Here is a 27,895-nt window from a genome sequence, read left to right on the forward strand (position 1 = left end):
CTGCCTGGCTGCCCTAGCCAGCACGCTGCAGTGAAAGGGCAGCAGCAGCAGTGGCAGCAGCTTCCCCGTCCCGGCGCCCCGCATGAAGAGAGGTGTTAAACAGCACCAGCACCATGGCAGCAACCACTGCCTCTGCAATGGCAGTGGGGTTGCCTGGCTGACAGCAGACGCATAACAAGTGATTCCCTGACACAGAACCTAGACAAAATCAACTTCTTGGCACTGAAGGATCTTGCAAGAATCTTTGAATTAGTGAAACTTGCTGACAATGGTGCCTATAAGCAGCAGTTTTTCTTCTAGTCAGAGCAGAGGAGGAAGTGAGGACGTGTGAGGGAAGACAACATGCTGACACCAAGGTCAGTGGAAAAGAAAGAGGAGGAGGAGGTGCTTCAAGCGCCAGGGCCAAGATTCTTTTGCAAGCCGTGGTGAGGAGCATGGTAAAACAACCTGTCCCCTTGCAACGCACAAAGTCCATGAGGGATGCAGAGATCCACCCACAGCCAATGAGAAAAGTGCTCATGCTGAAGAAGGTAGATATTAGAGAAAGCTGTGGTCTAGTGGGAGACCCAAAGAGAGAGAGAGAGAAGGCCTTTGCTTCCAAACTAGAGCAGCCTATTCTTTGAGGACTGCACCCTGTGGATATGCGATCCATACCACAACAATTTTGAGAAGACTGTTTGCCAGTGGGAGGAACCGCACAGCATAGCAGAGAAATGGCTTGTCTCCGTGAGCGAACAGAAAAAGATCTTGAGTGACAAATTGCCCAAAACCACCCTGTGCTGTCTGTAGGAAAGAGGGATGGGCTGGGGGAAAAAAAGGTGTTTTAAAGGCTTATTTTACTTCTCATTATCCTTCTCTGACTGCTAATAATAAATATACTTTATACCTTTAAATTTGAACCTGTTTTGTTCTTAGAGTAGTTTTTCTTCCAATCCTTATCATAACTTCTGAGCCTTTCATTAATCTTTTTTCCCTCTCTTCTGCTCAACTATAGTAAAAGAAGGTGAGTGAATGACTTTCATAGGTACCTCATGTTTGGCCAATATCAAACCACAACACTGACTTAACAGAACCCTTGCAACACAATAAAGTGCTATACTTTGGCATTGATGTAGGAACCTTGACATAAAAATACTTAAAATAATGGGGATACAGACAGAGCCATACTACTTTGTGAGTGTGGTATGTGGATTTGACTTCTTTGTCTGAATGCTTACCCAAACAGTTTTTCCACAGGAGATGCTTATTGGGAAACAGGTAGCAGCACCCACCATCTAAACCCCCACATTGCTACAACCAGCCACTTCATATCCATTTCACAAGGCAAGATCAGCAGTGTCCGTGTCCTATACAAATACCTACAGCTTCTCCAATTGCTCCTGAAATACCTATTTTCATTAAGATACTGACCCTCCACAGTCTACTCCCGTGTTTCCTGCACCTACCCTCTCCAAATACCACAAATCTTTGCACACTTCCTTCTACATACTTGCATCATATTCATATCTATCTCACACTGGTTTTTAAGACTAAGGTTCTTTCTCCATACATGCCTTTTGTTTTTTCCAACTGCTGGTAATCCTCATTGGTACTCTCTAAAGGAAAGTATTTCTTCCTCTCTTACAAGATTTTTTTCAGAATGGTTTTGAGTTTTTCTTTTTAATAAGGTGATGTATTATTGTATTATATTTGGCTCCTGATCCATGCTAATCCTTCAGTTCTTGTACTAAGAACATCTTTTCTAGTTATTCTGCATTTGGCATTGTCAAAAATAACTATATAGATTTAAGACATTGTTCTTGTTTTTTTGTTGTTTTTTTTCACAATTCAGCCAACCTTTGAATTTTAGACTTCTTTTTCCAGGTATTCACAGATCTTCCAAGACTTTATCAGTAACTTTTATGTATGCACTGCTGAGCAATTAAACAGAAAGTGACCCAAGAAGGACTCTGCTTATGTACACTCTACACCTTTTTCTGATTTTATAATGGATCATCTAGGACATCTCAGGAACAGCTTTTCAAACAATTTTACACAAATCCACAGACAGAACTTCTATCAAAACAGATTTCCCAGCACTTTTATAATAATGTCCTGTCAAACCATGCTAAAATGATTATGTGTCAAAATCTAACAGTACAGTTTCTTCTATAGCCACATGGACAGAAAATACCCTGTAGAAGAAAACTAAATTAGGTAGACACGACTTGTTTTTAACCAACACCTACTCACCTCCTCACTACATGCTGGAAGTTTACAAACAGGTTTTTATGATTCCTGAGTTTGTGACATGGAAGTCACCTCCTTCAAACTGCAGTCTTTCTCAGCTTGCACTGTGCTTAACTGACAGCCTGGAGCATAGCAATACAAGACATTTGTCAGCCAACCTCTTGGGGGAGTTTCTGCCTTGTAAGCTTTGAGCAAAATGTTGATCTTTGTGAGTTACACAAGAAAGTAATTCCTCTATCTCTGGAACAGAAGCATGTGAAATTCCTTCCATGTGTAAGGAGCTCCAGATGCTGTAGCTAGTACAAACCACAGGAAAACATAATCCAGAACCTGAGCACAACTTTGATTTCCTTCCTGGGTAAGTTTCTATTATTTTAACATAGGTTGTCTTATAGGCCTGGCTTTTCTACCTGACCATCTTTTACACAGCTTGTAGAAAATCACCTCCAAGGCTCTTGCCTTTGTCAGATTTGGACAAAATAAGCATGGAGCGCTGAAACTATCAGGGAAGTCCAGTGATATGATGATGCTCCTCTCATCTCCATGGGAAACCATGTCTGTAAATTCCACAGACTGAATGACACAATGTATGAACCAAACCACCAGCTGTTTTTGAATTTTTAGCTGCTACTGCTACAGACATTAATTCTGAGTGAGTAACATTCTTGAATTACAGCTATGCTTTCATGCAACAACTATTTCTAGCTTGATTATAATTGCTTATGAGGATTCATGAATGTCTCAAAAATAGTCTTTTACATGAAGTGAGAGAACCATGTTAAAAGGGAAGCAGGAGGGGAAGGGCAGGCTACTATGGAGTCACAATCTCTATTTCCTTAAGTTCCAAGCACAGTCCTAGGCAACATATATGAAGATAAAGATCCTCACTTTGTTCTCCCAGATGTACATGCTCTGACCCAGTTTTGTCTATTTGTGGAAATACAGGCCACTCATTTTTAACCATTTCTTGCTACTTGTCTTTGCTGATTCACAGGCTTGCAGTTTTCAAATATTTGTTCTAGTTGCAAAAACCAGTTTGATACACAAAGTAATCACTATCTTACTAATTAATGATCATCTATCTAATGCAGTCTCCCTCTTTCTCACTGATTCAGAATTGCTGATGACTGTGTAAAGAAACAATTATCCTTATAGTTCATGCATTATACTGGCAGCTGCATTCTTCTCCACAAACATCATACATTAAAAAGCAAACAATATTTACTCCAAATACAGTTTAATACTGCAAAGTATTACATGTTTTCCACAAACATTTAGTATACAGACTTAAATGGAGATGGAAGAAACCCCCAACCCTATGTCACTCCTTACGGAGTATTTATTGCGCTGTAAATTACTGCGAATTGGGCATTTGCTACCACTGAAAACTAACCATCCTTTCAAAAAAAACCTTTAAATTTAACATGAAAGGAATGATAGATATTACATGTCAATATTTACAATACCCTCAATACAGTATTGCATCCCACTAAATAGACTAAAATACTAATTGAACCTAAACTCTAGGAACTAACCCACTTCCTGCCAGCAGGGAAAGAAAACATCTGGGGCTTTATAACCTGCAGGTGCATATAAATCACTTTATACTGCAATGTAATACAGCTCCTTGTGCATACTCTATCAATCTGTATGATCCAGTGCACAAACCCTTCTGTATGTCAATCATATACTTCTTTGGGTACTAATCTTATTGTGTAGGTGCAATCTGTAAAACTGCAGATCTTGAAAAATTGCAGGTTTTTTATTTTTTTAAATAAGTGTAGTTATACAGTTTCAGTTTTATATATGCTAATTTAATGTAAAGTGCAATAGCTAAATCTAAAAGTGGTATGCTGCTGCTACAGAGGAATACTCCAAGCATTTCTACATTGAAGATTTGAGCAAGAAATAGTGACTTTTGTTCACAAAATCTCCCATAAAGGGTAAAAAGGCTAGATAATAAAAATACAGGAGATGATTCTTGGCCTGTTATCTGCATTTATTTACTTCTTCAATAGCTGAATGCCCTACTGAGATTTTTTTTTTTTATTACAAAATTACTTCTTTGTGAGCAGTCAGACTCTGCAGAGTAGAAGACAGCAACTGACAGCAGATTAAGTAGAACCTTTTGATTCAGAGGTTACTTTCAAGCAAAATATTAAGTAGAAAGGCTCCAGTCTTTTTGAACAGCACACTATGTATGCCGTTATTAGATTCCCAAGAAATACTGAAAATAACTTACTTACCATCACATAATAATTTAGCAAACACTATCAAAAAGTCTTACTCCAAGTAAGGCCATGTTAGGCATCAGAAAACTTATCTGGGTTCCAGCCAGCAGTCTATCTGTATAAGGATCTAACAATAGAACTTTTAATTCCTGAGAAGTGCTTGAAGCTGAGCATTACAAAACCAGGGGAGAGGAAAGCAAAGGAAAAACATAGCTGTGTTTCAAAGAATAACAAACATCAGTATGTACATTTTTATAAACAGGTTTCTAACAAAAATTTTATCACTGTGTGTCAAAAAAAAAAGATGTTTCAAACCTACTAGCAAGTGGTATAAATAGGTATTATTCCACTGGAAAGGTTTTATGCTGATTTTATTATTTGGCAGTCATGTGACAGTAGCCTACTCACCTATTTTGAAGGTTTCGTGAAAAAATTGTATCTCCCACTAACAATTTGCTTCAAGAGTATCAGCATACACCTTACTTCTTGCTCTCTATGCATAAATTTTAATACAAAAGTTTTAAAGGTTTCAAAATCCTTGAAAATTAATTCAGCCAAAAGTTCTTGCTAAAAGCAACTTCCATAAAGAAGATACAGTATAGAGAACATTTTTGCATTGATAAAAAACAAGTACAACATAAGACATGTAAACCAAAGAGAAAATCATATTTCATAGTCTAATACAAAAAAAGGAAATAACACTTACTAATAAAAGTTTATGTTCAAAGCCTTAGCCTGCTTGGAGTTCTGATATTAGAGTTCTGAGGAATGTGAGTAGACCCTTTTTTCTCCAAAACTGCAGAGATTAGAAGCTACAATTGCTCATACTTGAAAAACATGCCTAACTTTGCACCATTTTTTAAAACTGGCCTTGTATTAATTGCTTGCAAGAACTATAGCAATTCCTGAACTTCAACCCCAATAATGTTAAAACTAAATGGACCTAGACATCCCTTATCTTTACAAAATGGACTGAAAAAACACAGAAAATAAGAATCTTTTGCAAGAATGCAAGATTCGATATTACATCTCACTGCTCACTGAAATCTAGGTCTTTAGCTTGGTTTTTAAGCAGTTAACTACTTTTTTCCTAAGTATAACCAGCAGAGCTCTGGACTATTTTTGAGATCACTTGCAATGCATTGGTGCAAAGTCAGCTCTCAAATTAGAGTGCTGCTAGGCATCTATGAGATTTTATAGTTTAATCACACTGTCAATCAATGCTGACCTGAGATCTTACTGAAAGTAATGTTCACACTTCTGTGAGCACTTCAATGCCAAATACATCAAACATGTCTCAAGAGGTAGAGAGGGGTTGATTCTGTGACATTTCTGCAAAGAAGGAAATATGCAGCATGCAAGTATTCACAGGACAGTGGAAATAGAGTAAAATCCTCAAACTCCTACCTAGTTTTAGGGACTTCTGTCAGCTCCCTCTGCATTTACACTGCCTAATTGCACTTACAGAGTAATCCAGCTGCAAACACTCATTTCCGGTTGTACTTGGGGAAGCAACCATATATTCTGTGATCCAAAGCGATGCACAGCCTGGGTGCCATACCAGGCTGGGAACAGCATGGGCATCGAGCACACTCTTGTGGCCATGTGTAAGTGCAGTAAAATCAGAGCTAAGAAGGACACAGGATAGCATGTAGGCATCTTGGACTGTCTTCTTTCAGAAAGAAAGTTACAAAAGAAGTGGATCAAGCACCAAAGACGACTTTCTACAAAAAGACCATTCCTTGACCCTGTTATTTGAAAAGAGCTTTTATCAAGAGAAATGCTACATCAAAAACACAGTGCAAAAAACAAAGAAGCCATTTTGTTACTTTTAGAGTTCAATGCCCCCATGTTCCTGCTTCCTCTCTCTTCTTCAGAGAGGAATGAACACACTTCCCTCCTCTTTCTGTGACACTTGAAGTGATGGCTGTCTTAGGAAGAAAAGAAAATACAGCACTAGTCATTTATATTATGTAAATATTGTCTGTGCTGGAATATAAGTTGAAAATCCATCCCCATTCCATGGCTTCCAAGTTCATGTAATCTTCACAGATGTTTTTTGTGTGCACAGAGAGAGATGACATAGGGAACTCCAATGAATGCCCACCTTTCACTAGGCCAGAACAGGGCTCTGCTCAGGGATCTCAGAGGTAGCATCAAAGTAAGCAAAGCAGACAGATCCTAGATATGCCGCAAGGCAAATCAAAATGTGCCTGAGAATAGCCACCCACACACCAAGATAGGAAAAAAAGGAAAGAAAAAAAGCATCAGTAACATAAATTCAATAAAGCAATCAACTGTACCACCATACTTTAAAATCAGTCTGTCCTTCACCATCTTCTCACAAGCCCCCCGTAAGATTGCTGTCTGTCCTTTGCATGGGGGCAAAGAATATTTGTAAAGGACAACTACAAAACTGTAGTTTATCTCTGGTCTAAATAGGCTCCAGGCTTTTTTTGGCTTCTCTGCACCTGTCAGATTTGTGCAGAAATGCTGAGATATGGCACCTCAAGTAAGTAACTGATTTGTTGGGTGGTAAAAGAGGAAAGGCATCAAAGCCCTTTACTGCTTCTCCATTTCACCATCATTAATTAATCACTAATCTTCATTCATCACTGATCTTCATACCATCATTTTCAATGGCACTTTAAGTTTTCATAGTCACAGCTATGTTTTTAGTGACCAGTACGGCAAGGAATTCAGTTATAATTAATGAACCTAGTGACTTAAGAATACAATCCGGAGTAAATCTGCCAGCCTGAATAGCACAAGACTTGTTCTGGGCTTATATATTCTGTTTATAATTAAACAGAAATAGCCACCAAGTAGCACAGAAGGGTAATGTGGGGAGAATGGATCACATTTGAATCAAACTCTGGACTTTATACACAGCATTTACCATACACAGTGCAAATAGGGAAAGTTGAATGAGGACCAGATCTCACAAAAAGCTTTGTCACTGATCCATCAGAAAAGAGCTAACATCCACCAAAGACCTGAAAAGAAACACAGTTTGTGTACACGCAGGTTTTCACACCTAAGGAGAAAAACATAAATAAATAGTTATAAAACAATGCCAGACATGCATCATTAAAATGACTCCACCACAAATGTACTTAACAGATTAACTTCACTTACAGTCTGGCTCTGAGGCAAGGCAGAGCTGAGGTAACAACACAAAAATTTTTATCAGTAAAAAGTACCCTGTGTTTTGGGTATTGTCTTGAATACCAGTGTACCAATGGTGGGCAAACATCAAACTATTCCTATATCTAGGAAGAGGTGTAACTAGTGATTAGTTACACGTGCTGTTCATTAACAACCAGCCATGCAGCAAATATTCAGATTTGCTTATATCTGTTACTCTATAAAGACTTCTGTTAATGGTAAGGCATTTATATTCCTCAGTGAGAGGTACTACTGTTCCTAACAGCACTAATCCAGGCTCCTAAGAAGGGCACATGAATAAATTTTGTTTATCCGATGGATAAAACTAGACTATTGAGATGGAATACTTGTGTATTCTGACAAAGGAAAGGGTGTGTGTATTGAGAAAATTAGGGTTTCCTGGACATATCTGAAGGAGATAAACACATGCAACTGCGTCTCATTTAAGATAAGAGGTTTGGCCTCAAACTTAAGGTCTTTTAGTCAGGACCTGACTACCTGAATTCCAAATGGAAAAGGCAAGTAACCTGCATGGTTCAAAGAATTCAAGACTGCAAAGGAAAACTGAAAGCTTACTTACCCAGTACAACATCAGCCATAGCAATGGTACAGACTGTAAAGAGAGGTTTGCTCAGTACCACCATCACATACTGCAAATTACTTTTATAAACTTAAGACTACATTGTAGAGTGTTCTGCAAAGGATTACTTTAAGGTGGAAAGATCTCAAGAGGAGCACAGCCTGCTGATTTCTGTAATACTCCTGGGTTTTCTGAGATCACCCATCATGGAGTCTTCAGTTTCTGCAGTAACTGCTCCAGATGAGGTGAGGACATGCTTGCTGAGGAAGCTGGAGACTGCAAAGCCACAGTACTACAATGAAGAGTAATGCAAATACCACCTAGACATGTAGCCTTTCTTTTATTTCTCAACAGACATAGACACTGATAAGAACTAAAATAGGACTTGTTAGCTGCAGGTCTAAAAGACACAGTCATGCTGTCCTAATCCTATCCTACTCTATTCTGAAAGATAATGGATCCCACAAATCTTGCACTTCCATTTCCCCTTTCATCTACACAATGCACAATGTTCTCTGTTTAACAAAATATACTTATTCAAATGTTGGCATTTCTGCAAACACTTGTGACATCCAATCATATGATATTTAAGGGACACTTACATACACACTTCCAGCAGCATTGTCTTCTAATGTCTTGAAACCCCCAAAAAAGCATTCCAGCTTTTCTTCAAACCAGTGCAATGTTGGCTGATTGAATTTTACACAGATATCTCCCTTTAAATCCTAAGGAATATTTTTAACTAGCTTAACCTTTTAGGCAAGGGAATAAAAGAAGAAGCAATAATGAAGCAAGGCTCCCACCACAGTGAGATTTCTAATAGAAGAATCAAATACTAATGGTCAGACCAGAAACTAAGGTAAATATTCACTATTCAAGGCTCAGAAGTCAGCTGAGCAACAATATTCTAGCATCTATCTGCACATGGAGGAAGTTGCCTCCCTAAATAGGTACTAATTTGATGACATTATAATCTCAATGGCTTGGACTAAGACAATCAAAGGATACACATCCACCTTCCCATTGATACCATCTTCTAGTAGAGCTTTTTCTTTTAAGAAACATAGGAAGGAATTTTTTGTGACAGAAATGACAATAAAGTTGTACAATTTCTTTGTCTTTCAAGGACATGACTACCTTTTGCTCTTTTGATCACCTCCTACCCACAATACTTCCCAGCCATACACTCTACCTTACTAGGTCCACATCTAAGATCTTAATCCTCTTTTGTGACAATATTATTTCCTCATTAAAGACAAACATAAAGCAGAAAATTTTGGTTTTAAAACACAGTGGTTTTGATTCTCCAAAATTCCATAAAAAATTGACACAGCCTAGAATAGAAATAACAACAAGGAGTTTTGGTCTAAAATATCAAAAACTTCAGCATGAAACAAAAGCAACTTTTCCCCCTCCCTTTAGAAAACATTGTTTGGAGAGGCTTCCATTGTATAGCAGTGGCAGATCAGGGTAATGTAGCAAAGAGAAAAGTCTCTATTCTAACATATGCAATTAGAATGAAGACATTTTCTTCTAACTCGTTTTGACATATGCAACATATAACAGAAAGTGTAATCTTTCTCAGAGAGTGGAGAAGAGGTGAAAAAAGACAAGGTCAAATCCTAGTACTCCTCTGATCCTTTTTGCTGTGGGTGAAGAGATGGGAAAAAAAAATCTCTGGACAGCTGCTGGTATCACTATAACAGAACACTCTCTAAAATATGGAAATCAGTCTCAGGTTGTTCTCTATTTGCATTCTGATTTTATTATTTTTACAGCCGTGACTGACACCTATCCCCCAAAATGTAGTGATCAACCTTATCTTTGTCACTCTGACTCCATCATATTATTCATACTAGATGACAAAGTCATGCAAGACTCACAGTACAACTCTGGGAGTTGGAACATCTTCCACATGTGCTTGGGCCTTGCTCCCACTAGCATCCAGACTGCAACCATGCCATCACCTCACCCTTATGCACACTATACAGTAAAAATGCTGTTCATAAAGTGAAACCCGGGCCCTAATTTCACAATAAATAAACAAATTTGAGTTAAATGCAGCAAGAGGTATATTGCAAGAACACAGAAAATATCTGACCTACTAAAAAGTCCTAGGGAAAAGAAATCCTTGTCAAAAAATGCCTCAACTGCCAAGAAAATATATACTAGATTTGCTCTTGCTTGTGGTAGAAGCATTTCTGATTTGCTGTCATGTGCACTGAAGCCAAATATAGTGTATCATCTCATGGTGTCCTAAGGATCTGAGAGGCAACGCTGCCTGCATTCTGGAGAATTGTACTTACCTCTTCAACTCAGCAATGAGCAAAGCAGTGCAGGGAACTCCCAGCATCATTAGTGAGATGTTGTTAATGGCAGACCAGGCAGGTGTAACTCCAGACAAGACACCCACAGCAGCTTTAAATCAACTCCTGAGTAGAGTTTATACAGGCAGAAAAACGTCTTTAAATTCAAAAGTTTTAATTACTAAACTGAGAAATTTCAACATTATTTCAACAATGTAACAAAATCTAGGTTTACCTCTGCACACAGCATTGTATGTCTTCAAAAATGTTCTGTCCCATCATTGTTCATGCTTTTAACATGGATTTTTAGGATATTTTCTTATTGTTGATGCCTCAACTTCTACAGCTATGTAACAGTATGCTTAACTTTTCTTTATCTCTTTAGAGCCTTCAAAGATACTGAAACTTACATGCTAAGTTGGAACATTTCCTTAATCAAATTCAACAGTAAGTGAGAAATGCCCAGACTTTTTATAAAACCAAGATTTGGTATTTCTTAGCAAATACGAAATCACTATTGTGCCCTTTGTAGACAGTGTGACAACTTTTAAATTAAATATATGTTAACTTTTTTAAACTCCAGGTCTGCACTTCAGACAACTCACATCCACTCTATGGCTGAGGAAGAGGATCACCACACTACTTTTTAACTACTGTCCTTTTAAAATTGTTGTCCAAGGATGGCCTTCTATGTTTGAAGTAGGCTCTCAGTGTATTTTACGGTACCATTCCATGGCCACAAGTGTCATGAGCTTCACCTAGGCTCATTTCATTTGCCTTTTGCTTTAAAGTTTTTCTTTCTGCTGGAAAGCAACAAGTTGCTTATGTAGGAAGTTCTGATCTGACATGAATGTCTTAATGAATAATATTAATGAATAACATAAATAATTGGTCATGATAGATAACAACGTTTTCATCATTGCAAATTCAAAGTGTGATGAGGATGATGAAAGTGAACAGTACAGCTGTGAGCACACGATAGGCATAATACTAGAGGATTAGTCAGGCAAAGCAAAAAACTTAAAAATATTAATGAAACCTGTTCTAGGTTAGGGCTTTGTCTTGGGTTACAATGTAAGGTATGCATTTTATCACCACCTATGGCACCTTCTGATGAGCTGTTAATGGTCAGTTGTTTGCAATAGCTGCCCAATGCGCACACAGCCTAAAGCAGGGCCATCAAGGACTCCCCAGAATGAGTCACAGAATTACATTGTCCCATTTTGAGATGTCTAGGAGGATGTAACTAACATTTCTACCTCTGTATAATCTAGCACTTGGGACACCATTATATCACCACTGGACTCCCAGAGGAAAGAGCTCTCAATAATCACCACTGGACCTCCAAAGAAGGACCAACATTTCTACAGGATCACTGCTTCAACAAGACCACATCCCTCACTCCAATGGGACAGCTGCCACCACCCTGACCAACAGGGTCATATTCTGATTTTGTCAGTTTAAGCCACTGTCTTTGTACTAGTGCCTTTATTGCAAATTTTTCCTATTAAATTGTAATTCTTACTTGGAATCCCTCACAACATGTCTGTGTGGAGTTAATTCCTTCTGCTGGTTTGCCTTCAATCTAGCACAGGTTTGTTGCCCAGAGTGTCTGCATACTTCATAAAGAAATCAAGACCTTCCCTAAAAAGTAACTGTTTTGACACATTCTCTGAGAAGTGGAAGGATATGATAGGAATTTTCATCTCAGTATTGACAGTTTTAACACAAAGTTAAACAGAAACAGTATTTAACCCCAAAAGTGGTGTTGTTCCTTTACAAACCACTAGTGTAACATCCTGGTCCATACTATGAACCTTCCCTGCAATATCAGAAGACACTAATTGACAAAATGTAACCTCTCGGCATCTGGGACCTCATTTACAGTTTACATAAATTACACATAGATTTAGGACTCTGAATTCTTCATTTGAACTGAACTTCTAAGAGTCACACCATAAACAAAGACACCAGTAAAGTTTGAGAAGTTGAAGATGTTCTGCAATAATACTATACTGTAATAAGCAAAAGTACTAAATTTACACCAATGCAACAAAGCCATTAAACCACATAGAATCATAGAACATGCTGAGTTGGAAGGCACCCAGCAGGATCAACACTTCCAATTCCAATTCCTTCCCTAGCCCTGCACAACACCATCCCCAAGAGTCATACCATGTGCCTGAGAGCACTGCCCAAATGCTTCTGGAACTGTCAGGCTGGTGCTGTGACCACTTCTCTAGGGAGCTGTTCCAGTGCCCAACCACCCACTGGTGTGAAAAACTTTTTCCTGATATCCCACCTAAACCTCCCCTGACTCAGCTTCAGGCCATTCCCTCAGGTCCTGTCACTGGTCACCACAGAAAAGAGACTAGCTCCTGCCCCTTCTCCTCCCCTCATTAGGATGTTGAAGACAACAATGTGGTCTCATCTCAGTCTTGTCTTCACCAAACTGAATGAACCAAGTGACCTCAGCTACTTCTTATACAGCTTCCCCTCTCACCAACCTCGTTACCCTTCTTTGGATCCTCTCTAACAGTTTAGTATCTTGCCGCGCTCCCGCCCCAGATCCCTGATCTCAGCCCTGGCTAGCTCTCGTCCTGGGGCGAGGGCGGGCGATGGAGGCACCCTCCGCCGCTCCCAGCTGGGGTTTGGAGAGTGCCTTTGTGGGTTCCGGGCAGCGCTAGCAAGCCTCGCGGTGGTAAATGAAGAGCGGATCCTGCTGGGGGCTAAGTCCGAGTTTATTGTAGCCCAACGGGGCCAAATATCCTAGAACAGTGCCTGCCAACAGGAACAAGTACAAGGTGCTTGCACCGGCTTATAAATTGTAAGGGAGGGGTAACCGACGACTGATGGGGATAGGGATAGGGAGTGGCTCCGGGATGGGGGGATATGATGTGGTCCAATGGGGGAAGGATATGGGGGGAGCCCCAGGTTCTCGCCCAATCACCCGGTGCCCTGAGTAGAAGCTTCTGGATGGATGGGAAGGGGCACCGAGTGATAGACAAGGCACCCGGTGGGGGGTAAAGGGAAAGACTGCGCCCCTTCCAGGGCAATGGACAGCCACTGGAGAGGCGGGAAGGGAGGACAAGGCGGGAAAACTGGGGACAAACCAAGTTGTACATGGGGGTACAAAGGAATAACCCGATACATAATACAGGGATAATAAAACATACAAATAACGCAACTCCACATCTCCTCCTTTTTTTGTTTAAAAAGAAAGGGGAAATGGGCAAAATGAGTCTTTAAACGGGGGCTGCACAGTCTCTGGGCTCATCTTGAAACTAGATGTTGTCTTCTTCAGGAAGTTCTTCTTCTTGGAACCCTTCCTGATTTAATGGTTCCAGTTCGTAAGGCGCTGTCAATGCAGCGTGGTTGACACTGATGGTGGAGTTAATTGCTTTTAAAATTAAACTCTTCACCACGCTGAAGCCTATGATAAACACAATGTGTCCCAGCAGCAGTAGAAGTCCTGTTTTTAAAATTGATTGAACCCACCCAGAGAGTCCTCATCCTTCAAACAGTGACCCCAGCCATCCTGCAGCGATGGAAGTGAGGACGTCCTCAGCCCTGGAACTTTTGCTGGAGGCTGAGGAACGATCCACGCATGCTGGGGTCTTAGGGCGATGGTGATGCCCAGAAGGATGAGGCTCATAGATGACAGCATCCTGGGTGGTTTCAGGGTGGAGTGCGTGTCTGGAAAATAACTGAAATGTAAGTTAATAATCGAGGTAGGGGAGGTCTAACTCAAAGGGGAACAGAGAACCCCAGGAGCCAGAGAGGGAAGAGGGGGGATCAGGTGAGGGGGACCTTTTCCGCCGTCGGAGGGCGGCGTACCCAACTTGAGGACTGTCCGGTTTTCTCTTTTGGGTCTTAGGGACATATGGTCTGATGAATTTGGAAGGGACCCATCTCAGGCCTGAGGGCGTGGATACGCAAGCGTACCCCCCGTCCCCAGGTGACCAAGTCATAGGGTCCTTCCTGCCGCCAGGTCTCAGGGTCTTTAATGAGAACTGGTGGCTTCTCCCTGACCTTGCTCTGCTCGTAGGAATTAAAGTGCCTCGCGATGGGGGGGTTGAGGCACTCGAAGGAACAGTTTAAGAAATTGATGGTAAAAAGGGCCCGTGCCAACTGAACCTGGGGGGACTCATTTTTAGCTGACGACTGTTGTTGTTTAAGCATCCTTTTGATGCTTTGATGAGTCCTCTCCACCACGGCTTGACCTGTCGGGGAATAGGCGATGCCAGTTTTATGTTCTATTCCCCATTGCTGTAGGAAGCCTGTGAATTCCTTGGACTTGTACCCGGGGGCGTTGTCTGTTTTTATCAATTTTGGGACGCTCAGCATGGAGAAGGCTTGTATCAGGTGTTTCTCCACGTCCTTGACCTTCTCCCCTGTGTGGGCAGAGGCAAAAACTGCTCCGGAGAAGGTGTCCACGGAGACATGGACGTACTTCATCCTCCCGAAGGAGGGGACATGAGTAACGTCCATCTGCCACACCTCACAGGACTTCAGACCCCTAGGATTAGCCCCTGCGCTCACCGATGGTAGTGGGAGCGACTTACAGGACGGGCATGTGGCCACAATGGCCTTGGCCTGGTCCCGGGTTAGATGGAATTGCTGGACCAGACCAGGCGCATTTTGATGATAAAGCTGGTGGCTTATTTTGGCCTACTGGAACTTGTCCGGGAGCGGCGCCAGCTGTGCGGGGGCGGCAGCGAGGGAGTCGGCACGCCGATTGCCCTCGGCCAAGAACCCCGGTAGGTCGGTGTGTGACCTGATATGCATCACATAAAATGGTTGCTCCCGGTGGGAGACTAGCCTTATCAGCTTTGAGAGCAACCTGTTAAGGGCATCGTTGGAGACACCTTGCAGGATTGCATCCTGTGCTCTGGACACTACACCCGCTACATAGGCTGAATCGGTGACCAAATTGAAAGGTTCAGAGAACCGCTCAAAAGCTCTAACGACTGCGGCCAACTCAGCTACTTGAGGGGATCCTTCCACCTCAACAACATCTGCCTCCCACTGCTGAGTTTGAGGATCTTTCCAAGTCACTACTGACTTGTGGGACCCTCCGGACGTGTCCGTAAAAACTGTTAGAGCCTTTAAGGGTTTTTTGCTCTGAATTTGTTTTGTTGACAGAGTGAATTGGATTTCCGAATTGAAAATTTTGTGGGCCGGTCTCAAAACAGAAATTTTTCCGGTGTAGCTGTCCAGTGCAAACTGCAATGATTCGTTTTCTTGCAGCAGGTGTTCCAACATTGCCTTTGTGAATTGGCCCGATTTCAATTTCAAAGGAATGTGGATGTGATCAAAGTCACACCCCGCCAGCTCCCGAATTTGCGTTCTCGCTTTGCGGATTAGTTCTGCCACCAGCTTTTGTGGCCGTGTCAACCTTTTGGTTTGTGAATGACTCAGGAATACCCACTCTATGATGGAGAGTGGGTCCCTTTTGTCCTGATCCTTGCCCTTTCCTAGGGTGTCTGCCCATTGGAAGATGATACCGTGGAGGTGTGGCAGTCTGCCCAATATGATGAATCTGAAGGGCAGGCCCGGATCGTACCTGTGGGCCTGCCTGGCAGACATTGCCTCCTGAACCTTCTGCAAAGCAGCTTTGGCCTCTGGAGTGAGTTCCCTGGGAGAACTAGGCTCTTCCCCTGCTTTCAATAAATTTAGAAGAGGGGCTAGGTCTTCGTTGTTAATACCTAACCAGGGTCTCACCCAATTTAAAGACCCACACAGCTGCTGCACGTCAGCTAGAGTCCTAATTGAATTTTTTATGGCCAATTTTTGCGGAACAATGGTCCGCTTGTTAATCTCCAAACCCAGGTACTTCCAAGGTGGCATTCTTTGAATCTTATCTTCTCACAGCTCGAACCCTACAGCAACCAACGCACTGGTTGTCAGTTCAAGCGCATGTGTAAGTAGATCGCTGTTGGGAGCACAAATAAGGATATCATCCATGTAATGCTGAATGATCACGCCTTTGGTGGCTGCACGCACAGGGGACAGCAATGAAGAGACGTACCACTGGCAGATGGTTGGGCTGACTTTCATGCCTTGGGGAAGAACTTTCCAGTGGTATCTCTCCATTGGGGCTTCTCGGTTGATGGAAGGAACTGAGAAGGCGAACCGTGGCGCGTCATCAGGTGTAGGGGAATTTGGAAAAAACAATTCTTGATATCAATCACAGCCAATTCCCAATTTTCCGGTAACATCGTGGGGGACGGCATCCCTGGCTGGAGAGGACCCATATCTTCTATTACGTTGTTGATGGCACGAAGGTCGTGGAGGAGGCGCCACTCGTCTTTGCCAGGTTTTTTCAGGACAAAGACGGGAGAATTCCAGGGGGATGTTGTTTCCTGGATATTCCCTTTGGCGAGTTGCTCCTTCACGAGCTCTCGAAGCGCTTTTAATTTTTGTTTATTGAGCAGCCACTGCTCTACCCACACTGGTGTGTCTGTAAGCCAATTAAGTTTCCGGGTAGGACGCTCCTCAGTGACTGCTGCCCGAAAAACCTGAGGGGTCGGGATGTCAATTGTGACCCCCCATTGGGCCATCAGGTCTCTCCCCCACAAGGGTTCCGTGTAATCTAATACAAACGGGCGTAAATAGGCCGATTGTCCGTTCGGCCCCTCAAATTTTACGACGTTTTTTGACTGTTTTGCCAATTGAGAACCCCCTACACCTTGAATTTTTCCCGCCACATTTTGCAGCTCCCAGTGTGACGGCCAATCCCGTGCGGGGATGACCGTCACGTCTGCCCCTGTGTCCAGGAGACCACTTAGGTGTTTGTACTCCCCATCCTTCCGCATATAGCAGGAGAGCTTTGGTCTTTCCTTCCCTATGACCTGGGCCTGGCACACCTGGTAGCTTTTCTTCGCTGACTTCTTCCATAGATCCTCAGGGTGTGCCGGAGGCCCAGATGCTGGAATGGCCTGGGCGATGATTTGGCCCTTGGGAAGGAAGACTGGAGGATGGGGGCAGTGCAGCCACACCACTAATTGCTCGGTGTTCCTAGATGTTAGGGATGGTGCAATAGTGACTTCGAGAGGCGTGAATTTTGTGTCCCCAAGAACGATGTACTTACTGTGGAGGTTCCTCCAGGTTCCTGGGTCCTCTGTGTCGATGGCGATGGAATGCCAATTGCTGTCCCTTAGGTGCAGAGCCTCAGTCAGGGCCAACCTATATGGGGAGAAATCAGATACGATGTTAAGTATCGGCTTGGGCTGGTTCGGGTCTCGACCCAGCCAGGCAGTGGGAATGAAATCCACATCCTCCCTCATATAGGCTGGTTTGTCAGCCATAGTCCGGTGTGTCAAGTCCAGTGAAATGTCCTCAGGTGGGCGTTGCAGGTAGTCGTCCCTCCCCTCCTCTGATGTTATAGAGCCCACCATATTTATGTCCTCGCGAAGGGAGGGACTGCGCTGATGACACAGTTTTTTTGTTTTCCCCCAGGGTTGGGGGCACTCCTCCCCTGATGTTGCTGCTTAAACTTAAAAAACTCATCCCTCAGCGGGCATTGGGAAGCCCAATATCCCTTCTGCCTACACAAATTGCAGGCCTGATGTTGCGGGTTACTCCTCGGGGGTGCTCCTGTGGGGCGGCGGTCTGGAGAAGGGGTGGCTGGCGGTGTCACGGCTTCAACGAAGGCTACTCTCCTAGTAGGTGGTTTAGGAGTCCATGGAGTGTCCCCAGCAGGAACCGTCACCTTTCGCGCGCAGACCTGAAGCATACTTTGAAGGGTAGGCTCAGGATCCAGGGGCAGACTGAGGATTGCTTGCCGGCACGCGTCGTTAGCGTTCTGCCTCGCAACTGTGGCAAGCATCCCCTCTCGCAGCCTCTCGTCCGGGACCTGAGCCTCCATCGCGTAGTGTAATCGGTCCACGAACGCGACAAAAGGTTCTAGGGGTTCCTGATTTAGGGACAAGAAGTTAATAGCCGTACCGCTGGGTCTTAACTTAAAAAACGCCTTTTCTGCCACCCTGGTGCCGACCTGCAGCGCCTCTCGAGGTATTTTTTCTGCCTGCTTGGTCCCCATTTTCCAATCCCCCTCCCCGCACAAGTGGTCTAGCGATATTACAGCCCCATCCTCATCCCTAGAGCTATCTGCATTGGCCCAGAGGTCAGGCAACACCTCCTGTATCTCCCGCTTCCACTCGGATTCCCAGATTAAAAATTCTCCGTGGGTAATTAAACAGGAGAGGAGAGTCCGAATGTCCGCGGGGACATATTTTTTGGAGGAGAGGATTGCCTTCTATAAGCCTCTAAAATATTCGCTTTCCCTACCGAATTCTTTCTGGGCCTTGCAGAGCTCCTTGATGGTCTGCTGGGGGATGGGGGACCACTGTGCAAGGGGCCTACCCCCCCACCGCGGGGTACAGGTGACAGGTGCGGCCGAGAAGGCAGGCAGGGATTGGGGTGGATCGGGGTTCCCACTCTCCCTCCCCCCGGAACCGATGGCGTGGGAACTGGAAGTGGGGTCGTGGGAACCAGGGGACGAGGCGTGGTCTGGAGCAGGGGGAGTGGTATGGTGGGGACTCCCCTCCCCGGGGGTGGAGCTGAGGGGTGGGGTGTTGAATAATTCAAGGAAGGAGGAGTCTGCAGGGGGTGGAGGAGGAAGATGGGCGGAGAAGTCGTGGGACCGGAAAGGGTTGGTCTGCCAGAAGGGGTTTTGGGAGGAGGGAGGACAGGGATCATGGGAAGAAGGAGCACAAGTGGCGGGAAAAGCCACGCGGTCACCTCCATCTTGTGTCCTGGGGAAGGGGGGAGAAGGGGAGCCATTTTGGGGGGTTTGGGGATGGAGGGTGGGGGATGAGGGATCTTCGGGGGTCTGGAACAATTTAAAACGAACAGAGTTTCCACGGGACGGGGCTGTACAGCGCGGGGAAGAAGGGGAACGGGTAGAAGCAGAGACAGTGCCTGCACCGTCCTGCGGGGAGTCAAGGATATTCTCAGAGGGGCCAGAATCTGCCTGCGGGCAATGCCGGGATGCCTGTCTGATAATACCCGACTTCGGGAGAGAGGGAGAGGAAAGCGGAGTAGGGTTATTAGAACTAACAGCCGAACTGGGGATCGGTTTGTTTGCGGCTGGCTGTGGCAGACTTTCGTAGCGATTTTTAATTATATTGCGAATTTGGAGAGCCAAATGGGTGAATTTGGAGAGAGAGAGATCAGACTGCCGCAGGATCTTTTTCCCTACCTGGTCCCAAAAGGGCACTTGGTATAATTTAGCTGCCGAAATGTCAGGGAAGGTCTGTGACAACCACTGAACAAACTTCTTAACTTCAGATTTTTTAACCTTAATTCCCCCCACTAAAAGGATACCCACAACTTGGGAATAAATGCTCTTCTGCGGCATGGACAGCCTTGCACCCATGCTGTTAGATGTTAAATCGTGCTGCAGCGCCTACGATTGGGAAAACACGAACGAAAAACAAAAGACCACGCTTCCGGCTTTACCGCAGTCCTTAAGCTTCCTGCCCGGGAAGGGAAGCACCAAAACCAGGAATTTTTTCCCCGAACCCCGGGGAAAAAGAAACCCACCAAAAAGGGATCCTTTCCCTAAACCCTAGGGGAAAGGAACCAACCAAAAAAGGACCGGGAAAGCCCCAGGGGCCCCTATACTCACAAACCAAAGGGGTCCGAGAGGGAAGGGTGGAAACGAAAATCCAATCGTAGGACTCCTCCGCGAGAGGACCGATTCCGGCGGTGCGTTCCGGAGCTGCCGGTCCTGTCCCCGGGAGCGCCACCCACTAAAATGTGGGTCTGCTCCCTCCGGGGTAGCTGACGGCCAGGAGGACGAGTCTTCGGGTCTGCGCGACCCTAAAAATCCTCAGACGAGGGGTCCAACGCCATGGAAAGGGCCCCACGTTGGGCGCCAGCTGCCACGCTCCCACCCCAGATCCCTGATCTCAGCCCCGGCTAGCTCTCGTCCTGGGGCGAGGGCGGGCGATGGAGGCACCCTCCGCCGCTCCCAGCTGGGGTTTGGAGAGTGCCTTTGTGGGTTCCGGGCAGCGCTGGCAAGCCTCGCGGTGGTAAATGAAGAGCGGATCCTGCTGGGGGCTAAGTCCGAGTTTATTGTAGCCCAACGGGGCCAAATATCCTAGAATGGTGCCAGCCAACAGGAACAAGTACAAGGTGCTTGCACCGGCTTATAAACTGTAAGGGAGGGGTATCCAACGACCAATGGGGATAGGGATAGGGAGTGGCTCCGGGATGGGGGGATATGATGTGGTCCAATGGGGGAAGGATATGGGGGGAGCCCCAGGCCCTCGCCCAATCACCCGGTGCCCTGAGTAGAAGCTTCTGGATGGATGGGAAGGGGCACCGAGTGATAGACAAGGCACCCGGGGGGGGGGTAAAGGGAAAGACTGCGCCCCTTCCAGGGCGATGGACAGCCACTGGAGAGGCGGGAAGGGAGGACAAGGCGGGAAAACTGGGGACAAACCAAGTTGTACATGGGGGTACAAAGGAATAACCCGATACATAATACAGGGATAATAAAACATACAAATAACGCAACTCCACAGTATCTTTCTTATATTGCAGTGCCCAAACAGCCCCCAGCACTCGAGGTGAGGCTGCCCCAGCTCAGAGCAGAGCAGGACAATCCCCTCCCTTGCCTGGCTGGTGGAGCTGTGCCTGATGCCCCCCAGGACAGGGTTGGCCCTCCTGGCTGCCAGGGCACTGCGGACCCATGTTCAGCTTGCCAGAACCCCCAGGTTTGTTTCCATGGCCCTGCTTACAGTATCTCATTCCTATTTTGCCCCATCTCCAGCACTTTCCCTTGTTGAAGTCCACCTGACTGGTGACTTGCTGTCATTTGTAGAGGCCTCTCTGCCCTCAAGGGATTTAACAGCTACTCCCAATTTAGCGTGGTTATCTTGTAAGTATTCCTTCCAGTCTTGATGTTGAAGAGGAGTGGTCCATGCACATAGGCTGCATACAGTAATTATATGTACACCCTACCCAGTGCAAACTATTTTGAGGTATGGTCAGTCTAGCCACCAAACTTCTCTCCATGCATTAGCAACTTATAATCTGGCATATTATCAATAATAAACCAGCCACCCAAACAAAACCCCCAACAATCAAACAAATAAATAAACCCAAAAAACTCCTGCAGAGAGTAACAGTGTAAGAGGGCAAAAATCTTAGCAATCTCCAGAGAGAATAACACTGATGTTGCAATTCAAGCCTCTCCATTACCTTAACTTCTTTACTGCGTTAAAGAACAACATTATGTTTTTACTGGGGGGAGGGGGGAGGTGCAAACCACAATCAGATGGCTTACACTGGCTGTATTTTTTTTTAACCTGCAAGAAAAAGAACAAAAATACCTTTACAACAATAGTTTTCTAAATAAATACTTTGCCTTTTAATGCCTAAACACCATCCTTAAACACTGTTTTAAAAATTCACATGAACAGTCAGCTGACTTCCATAGGTTCACTTGTATATACCCTTCAGGATATACAAAAGGAAGAGTGAAATATGGCTTCTTCTACATTAGCTTTAAGTTGTATAAACTACTCATCATAAAAGTCTCCCTAGAATCAACAAGAACATCTCATCTAATATCTCACCTGAAGTTACAGGACACAAATCCCACTACCAGCAACTGCTGACTTGGGAATTTTGAACAAAATGGGCTGAATGAGATAAAAGCAACTGGAAGACAATGGAGTAGAGAAAAAATAGCAGTGATAGTGGGCTGATAATCTGATGCCATTATGTGCAGGCTTAGGTGTTAGCACAAGAAGTTTCAGAAAACATGAAAGTGTACATGTATCATTGTATGATTACCTGTCATTTCGAAAAATTCTAGGCAGGTATCTCCTAGGGAACCTCATTGTGGGGTTTGTAATGGCAAGAGCACACATCAGAACCCAGAGAATAGCCAGCTCATCCAGCATCTGGCCCAAGAAACTGAGGGTAGCATGAAAATAAACAGATCCAATTCCTGGAAGAATGAATTGAGACAGTATTACGAACAGCTGCAGTACCATAATAGACTGAAACATTCTGTTCATGCTCAGAACTTCACAGAAAATGGTAGCTACAGGAAATGGTCTAGAAAAGATCATAAAAACCACCAACTTTACTTAGGGGCAATAAAGTTATCATACTCTCCCTAATCATGAAAAGAAGTACATCACAAAAGTAGATTACAAAAGTAGCAGCTAAAAATATCAGCTCCTACTATAAAAGATGTGCCTGAAGAAATACCAGGTAGAAAATAAAAAGCAAAACCAATTAAGAAATAAATGCCAAATATTGCTTCAGAATTTCCTCAATAGCACAAGAATGGGTAAGAAAAGAGAAAAAGCAGCATCCAATGACTACTCCATGATACAGATTTACATGTGGAAAGTGTCACACTACCCCAGAGGGCTCTGATTATCCCCTTGAAGTGCCTCCAAGAATGAACAAACTTCAGAATCTCACATCTACACCTCTGGGCCTTCTCAGTATAAACCCTATTCCTCTCCTAAGTTGCACTGGCACTTCAGCTTTTATTTAAGCAATGAGGGTCAGCACTGCTGTAGAGTAAACCCAAACACAAGGAAAAAAAAATATGCAAGGAAGGATTGGAAAGGAACAGAACTATGGTCAAATTTTCCACCAACCTCAGTTTGCAAAAGGCATTTTCCCTCCAGAAATTATGCTTTGGCTTTAAGCAAATACAAGCAAATTCTTCCATAGATGTCAGGATTGCTTTGTTTTAAAAAACAGTCAAGTACAAGCAGGAAAAACTTAGGTTCTCTCTCACTTCACACATGATTTGGCAAATACAGAATAATCAATTTACCAACCACAATTAACAGAATCCATATTAAATATATTCCACTGGTGAAGCAGATTGCCTATTGATGGAACAAGCACGTACATATGGGTGGTAAAATGAAAAACAAGACGTTGCTTATCTAGGAAAAAACCAAACAGTCTCACAAAGACAGAAAATAAACAGATCTTAAATGAACAATATAATAACAATTTTATTATAACATTTTTCTATAATAACATTTTGTCATTCAGTGAAGCCCCAGTTCAACAAGTTATAACCCCTATTTCTGCCTATGCTGAGCTGTTTTTGCAAAAGCATCAACTTGTTTTAACATCATTAAATTAGTAACTGCATAAAAACTTTCTGCAATGGAAAATGTGGCTAGTCACAATTCAAGTCAATTCCCAAAGGAGTTTTAATGAGAATCTATGTTCAAGATTGTGGCAATTCAGAAAGTGTACAAGATCAAGCTATTGAAGACCAGTGACCTGAAACTGACCAATGAAGAAAATCAGAACAGGCAATCACAGTTTATCAAAATTTGGCTAGAAAGTCCTTATTCCACCTAGGAACAAGGTGATAAAGGACACACTAGATCTATGTACCACAGCTGTAGCAATGTAGATTTATACAAGTTATTAGCCAACATGGGAGCAGTTCTGTGCTATAGTAGCACTCCTCTGGGCATGAACTCCTACCCATTCTAAGGTCCTGCCTGCAAATGTAAAAAACCCCTTGCAAACTGTAGCCTGAGCATGACTTGTACTCTTCGCAGTGGTCATCAGGAGGATTTGTTAACATCTCAGAAGCTGAAATAATTGTAGTACTAAAAACTACTAAAGTATGGCTTCGGAAAGTACATTGCATGTGCTTTTTTTATATTAATACATAACTGGCCTCCATGATTTGGTAATGAACAATTCAAATACTTTGATAATTATAGTAAGTGCAAAATTTACATCAGTAGTACAGAAGATTTCCTTTGGCATCTGCAAAAGGCAATGATAGTTACAGTTCTGGAAAACAGGCAAGCACCCCTTCAGTAACAGTCCATTATTTTGGCTTAATATAATTCTGGACCTTTAGTTTTAATTTTCAACTAATTAATTATATTGTAGCTATTCAGGACATAGGCCTATAGGACAGAGAGAATGGGCTTGCTTCGATCATGATCATGCAACTTCAGTCACATCTGGCCACTGTCTTGACACAGATGTTTCCTGCAGTCCTACCAAAGCTCAGGTATTCATCACTATTGATTACATCTTCCAAAGAGCAGCTGCAGCATTCAATTACTACAGAAAAACTTATTGCACCATGTTTGTCTGTGCAGAAAGCAAAACTGGACTAAAGTATCTCCCAGTAACATCAGAGGGTGTGTATCCTCCATATCCTGGTACCTAAACATGACATTCATGTATACTAAAACACTTCTGTGGTAAAAAAAGGATGCTATAGGGAGAGTACAAGTATTCTTAAGACTACCTTATAACTTTTTAAAACTTTTATTTCCATGCCACTAGGGGGCAAAGGAAGAATAAAACCCTGGCAATTCCCTGAGTAAATAGAAATTACAAGCACAACTAAATGCAACATATTGAATTGCTAGATATTGACTTTCCCAGTTAACAGGAAAAAATACTGTTTTCAGGTATTGTTGCTTATTTAAAAAATAAGTAATATCTTTTATTTTGTAAGTACCTCTTCACAGAGAAAAATTTTTTGAACATTTGGAGGCATTTGTTATGGGGTGGAGTAGGGTACACTGCATTAGAACAGATTATTCATTTCAGAAGGAAAAAAAAGAAAAAATATATTGTTTTTATACCTATTCCTTCAGTTTGAGCTATGGAGTGTTTTGTGACCTCTGTACTGAAAAAGTGTGAGACCCTAATCACTTTAGCTAGGCAAAAATCATGCTAAGTCCAACCTGTGTATGCTTTAAAAAATTAGTTTGATCAATTTATACAAAACTTACAAGGAGATTTATCCTACAGATTTGATTCTGTTTAATTTTTTTTTCTGTTTAAATCCCACAGAATAAATAATTTTTAAAAATACATTTCAGATAAGCTGCTCCAGTTTTGTGCTTACATGAATATTGCATGAGACCTCAACCACAACTCTGAGCTCCGCCACGGCAATTTAAAATGTGGATTAGCAAGGCTTTAATCTAAAGTTTAATGACCCAGATGCCAGATTCAGGTCTGCTGAAGAGTACTTCCTGGAACTTTGAGGGAGTTTGAATCAGTCAGAACAAACTCCCCCTAGAAGGAATATAATTTAGATGCCAGATATGGTACTTTATAGAGTAGGGCCAAAACTTCATAACTGTCCTGTGAGCATCTGTTTTTTTGAGGACACAGTTGCACAATCCCATCAATTCACTGCAACTCACTGTTTTAATTTTCAGATGTTGCTAAAAGAGAAATCAAGCCCTAACAATGACTTGGAATTACTGAAGAGAGCCTAAACATGACTATCCTCAACACTGCCTTTTTTCTCCTCCCCTTTCAGCATACAGCTGATTTGTACACAGCTGCCACAACACAGCAGGCTTTGGGGCAAACTTTCTTCTGTGTCTATCCAACTATCTGAAGCCTCAGTTATTGATCTGGACACAAATGCAGCTTCTAGCGTTTTCACAAGTTTCTATACCACCACTAATCAGCTCAGTACAGTGTTGTGATTTAATCCCACCCAGCAACTATGTCCAGATGCTTGCTCGCTCCCTTCAGAGCAGGATGGTGGAGAAAATCAGAAGGGTAAATGTGAGAAAACTTGTGGGGGTTGAGATAAGAACAGTCCAATAGGGAAAACATAAGCTCTTCACACAAAGTGAAATAAGGAATTCATTCAGCACTCCTCATGGATAGGCAGGTGTTCTCCATCCCCAGAGAAGCAGGGTCCCATTACATGTAACAGTGACTTGAGAAGACAAATGCCACCACCCTAAAGGCTCAAACTGCTTCCTTCTCCTTCTTCCAGCTCTACGGGCTGATCATTACACCATATGGATTGGGAAATCCACTGAGTCAGTTGGAATCAGCTATCCCAGCTGTGTCCCCTCCAGAAGCTTTCTGCACACCCAGCCCACTTGGTAGTTGGGTGAGGCGAGGAGCAGAAAAGGTCTGAGTAAGGTCTGCTCAGGAGTAAATAAAACATGCCTGAGTTAGCAAGATTGTTTCCAGCACAAAACCCCCCATACCAGTGCCTATAAGGAAAATTCACTCTACCCCAGACTCAACCAGCACATACAGTCGAAGGATACCCATCCCCCTGCATAGCTGGCTACAAAACACATTTGCTGTCTTCAATAACTTGTTTATCCTGACATTTTCCTCCCTTTTTTGGTTCGTGCACAGTGACATCAGACACACAAAAAAACCCAACAGTTTCCCTCACACACTCTCAAAATTCTTCAGTTGCATAGACCAGCTGCCATCTTTAGGACTTTGGCAGCTAAGTACAAGAAGAAAACAAGTTAGCAATGTACGGCAGTGCACCATGGAACTACTTACTCTGTATGTGCAGAACCTCCCATGATACAAACTCCAGCCAGGGAAGCCAGACACTTCTTCTTCCACTACATGTTGGCAGTCAAAGAAACATGGCTTGAAAGGGAAACACAGACAAGGATGGAATTTGGGGGAAAAAAAAAAATCTGCCCACTCTAAAGTATAAAAGAGACAAAGCAGAAACTCCAGCTCCTCATTTGTGCACAAACCACCTCCTACAGACCAGAAAACAGAAAACACCTGCCCTGCAGGTTTGCTCCTGGACAGGTGATTTTCAAGGAAGGGTAAACTACCCAAAAGCCCAGTGGATGATCTTATTCTAGTGGATCTGTCACTGCTATTCTTTACATCAACAGGATGTCAGGAGCATTACTCCCTTTCCAAGGTATGTCATACACGGCAGTCTGGCTCTGCTGCTGTGACTGTTCTTGTAAGCTCTCTCCAGCAGCTGAGTGGTATTGGAAAGCTACAAGAGGACACGGGGGTAAACCATGACTAACTGGAAGGAAGCAACAATTACATTATTCCTCTTCCCTCTCCTCCATACTTCAGTTGCTTTCTTAAACAGGTATCTCCTCCTCTTCCAAAAACACACTCCTTACTTCATCCTGCTACCTAAAGGCAAACTCTCCATGAAAGCTTTGCCTTCTTGGAGCCAAACACATCTGGGAGAAACCAGAAAAACCTTGCATCCAAACACCAAGGTACTTTTCAATCTTGACCCATCACTGCCGTGCATGCTCCTCAAGGCGCTGACACCTGTTTGTGTAAATGGGTACTAGAGTACGAGCGGAGGCAGCGGGCTCCCGCACCGCCTGGCTCTCCTGAGCCTGTCCCCAAGGTGCAGAGCGCCAGTTCCCCGCTCCCCGGCGGCTTTGAGCACCAGCTGCTCCACAGGCATGGGCAGCATGCCCGCCTCCCTTGTACGCTTAGGGATCTCACAGAATGACAGAATTGTTATGTGTGGAACGGACCTCTGGAGAGGATCCAGTCCAACCTCTCTGCCAAGGCAGGGTCACGTAAAGCAGGTGACACAGGAACATGCCCAGGTGAGTTTTGAGTGTCTCGAG

At 43.5% G+C, this 27,895-nt stretch overlaps 1 protein-coding gene across 1 annotated transcript; it reads right to left on the reverse strand.

The window, feature by feature from the left end:
- On the reverse strand, positions 1 to 27,735 carry ACER2 (alkaline ceramidase 2). Its single transcript, XM_085568033.1, is given in 7 exon segments — positions 1 to 6,585; positions 6,587 to 6,673; positions 7,360 to 7,497; positions 10,515 to 10,640; positions 22,326 to 22,482; positions 23,332 to 23,446; positions 27,613 to 27,735. Coding segments are annotated over 7 exon segments (825 nt in total). The 3' UTR covers positions 1 to 6,506.
- Positions 27,736 to 27,895: the final 160 nt, after the last annotated feature.

The sequence above is a fragment of the Lonchura striata genome, chromosome Z, assembly GCF_050655825.1.
Source record: "Lonchura striata isolate lonStrDom1 chromosome Z, ASM5065582v1, whole genome shotgun sequence".
Lineage (NCBI taxonomy): Eukaryota > Metazoa > Chordata > Aves > Passeriformes > Estrildidae > Lonchura > Lonchura striata.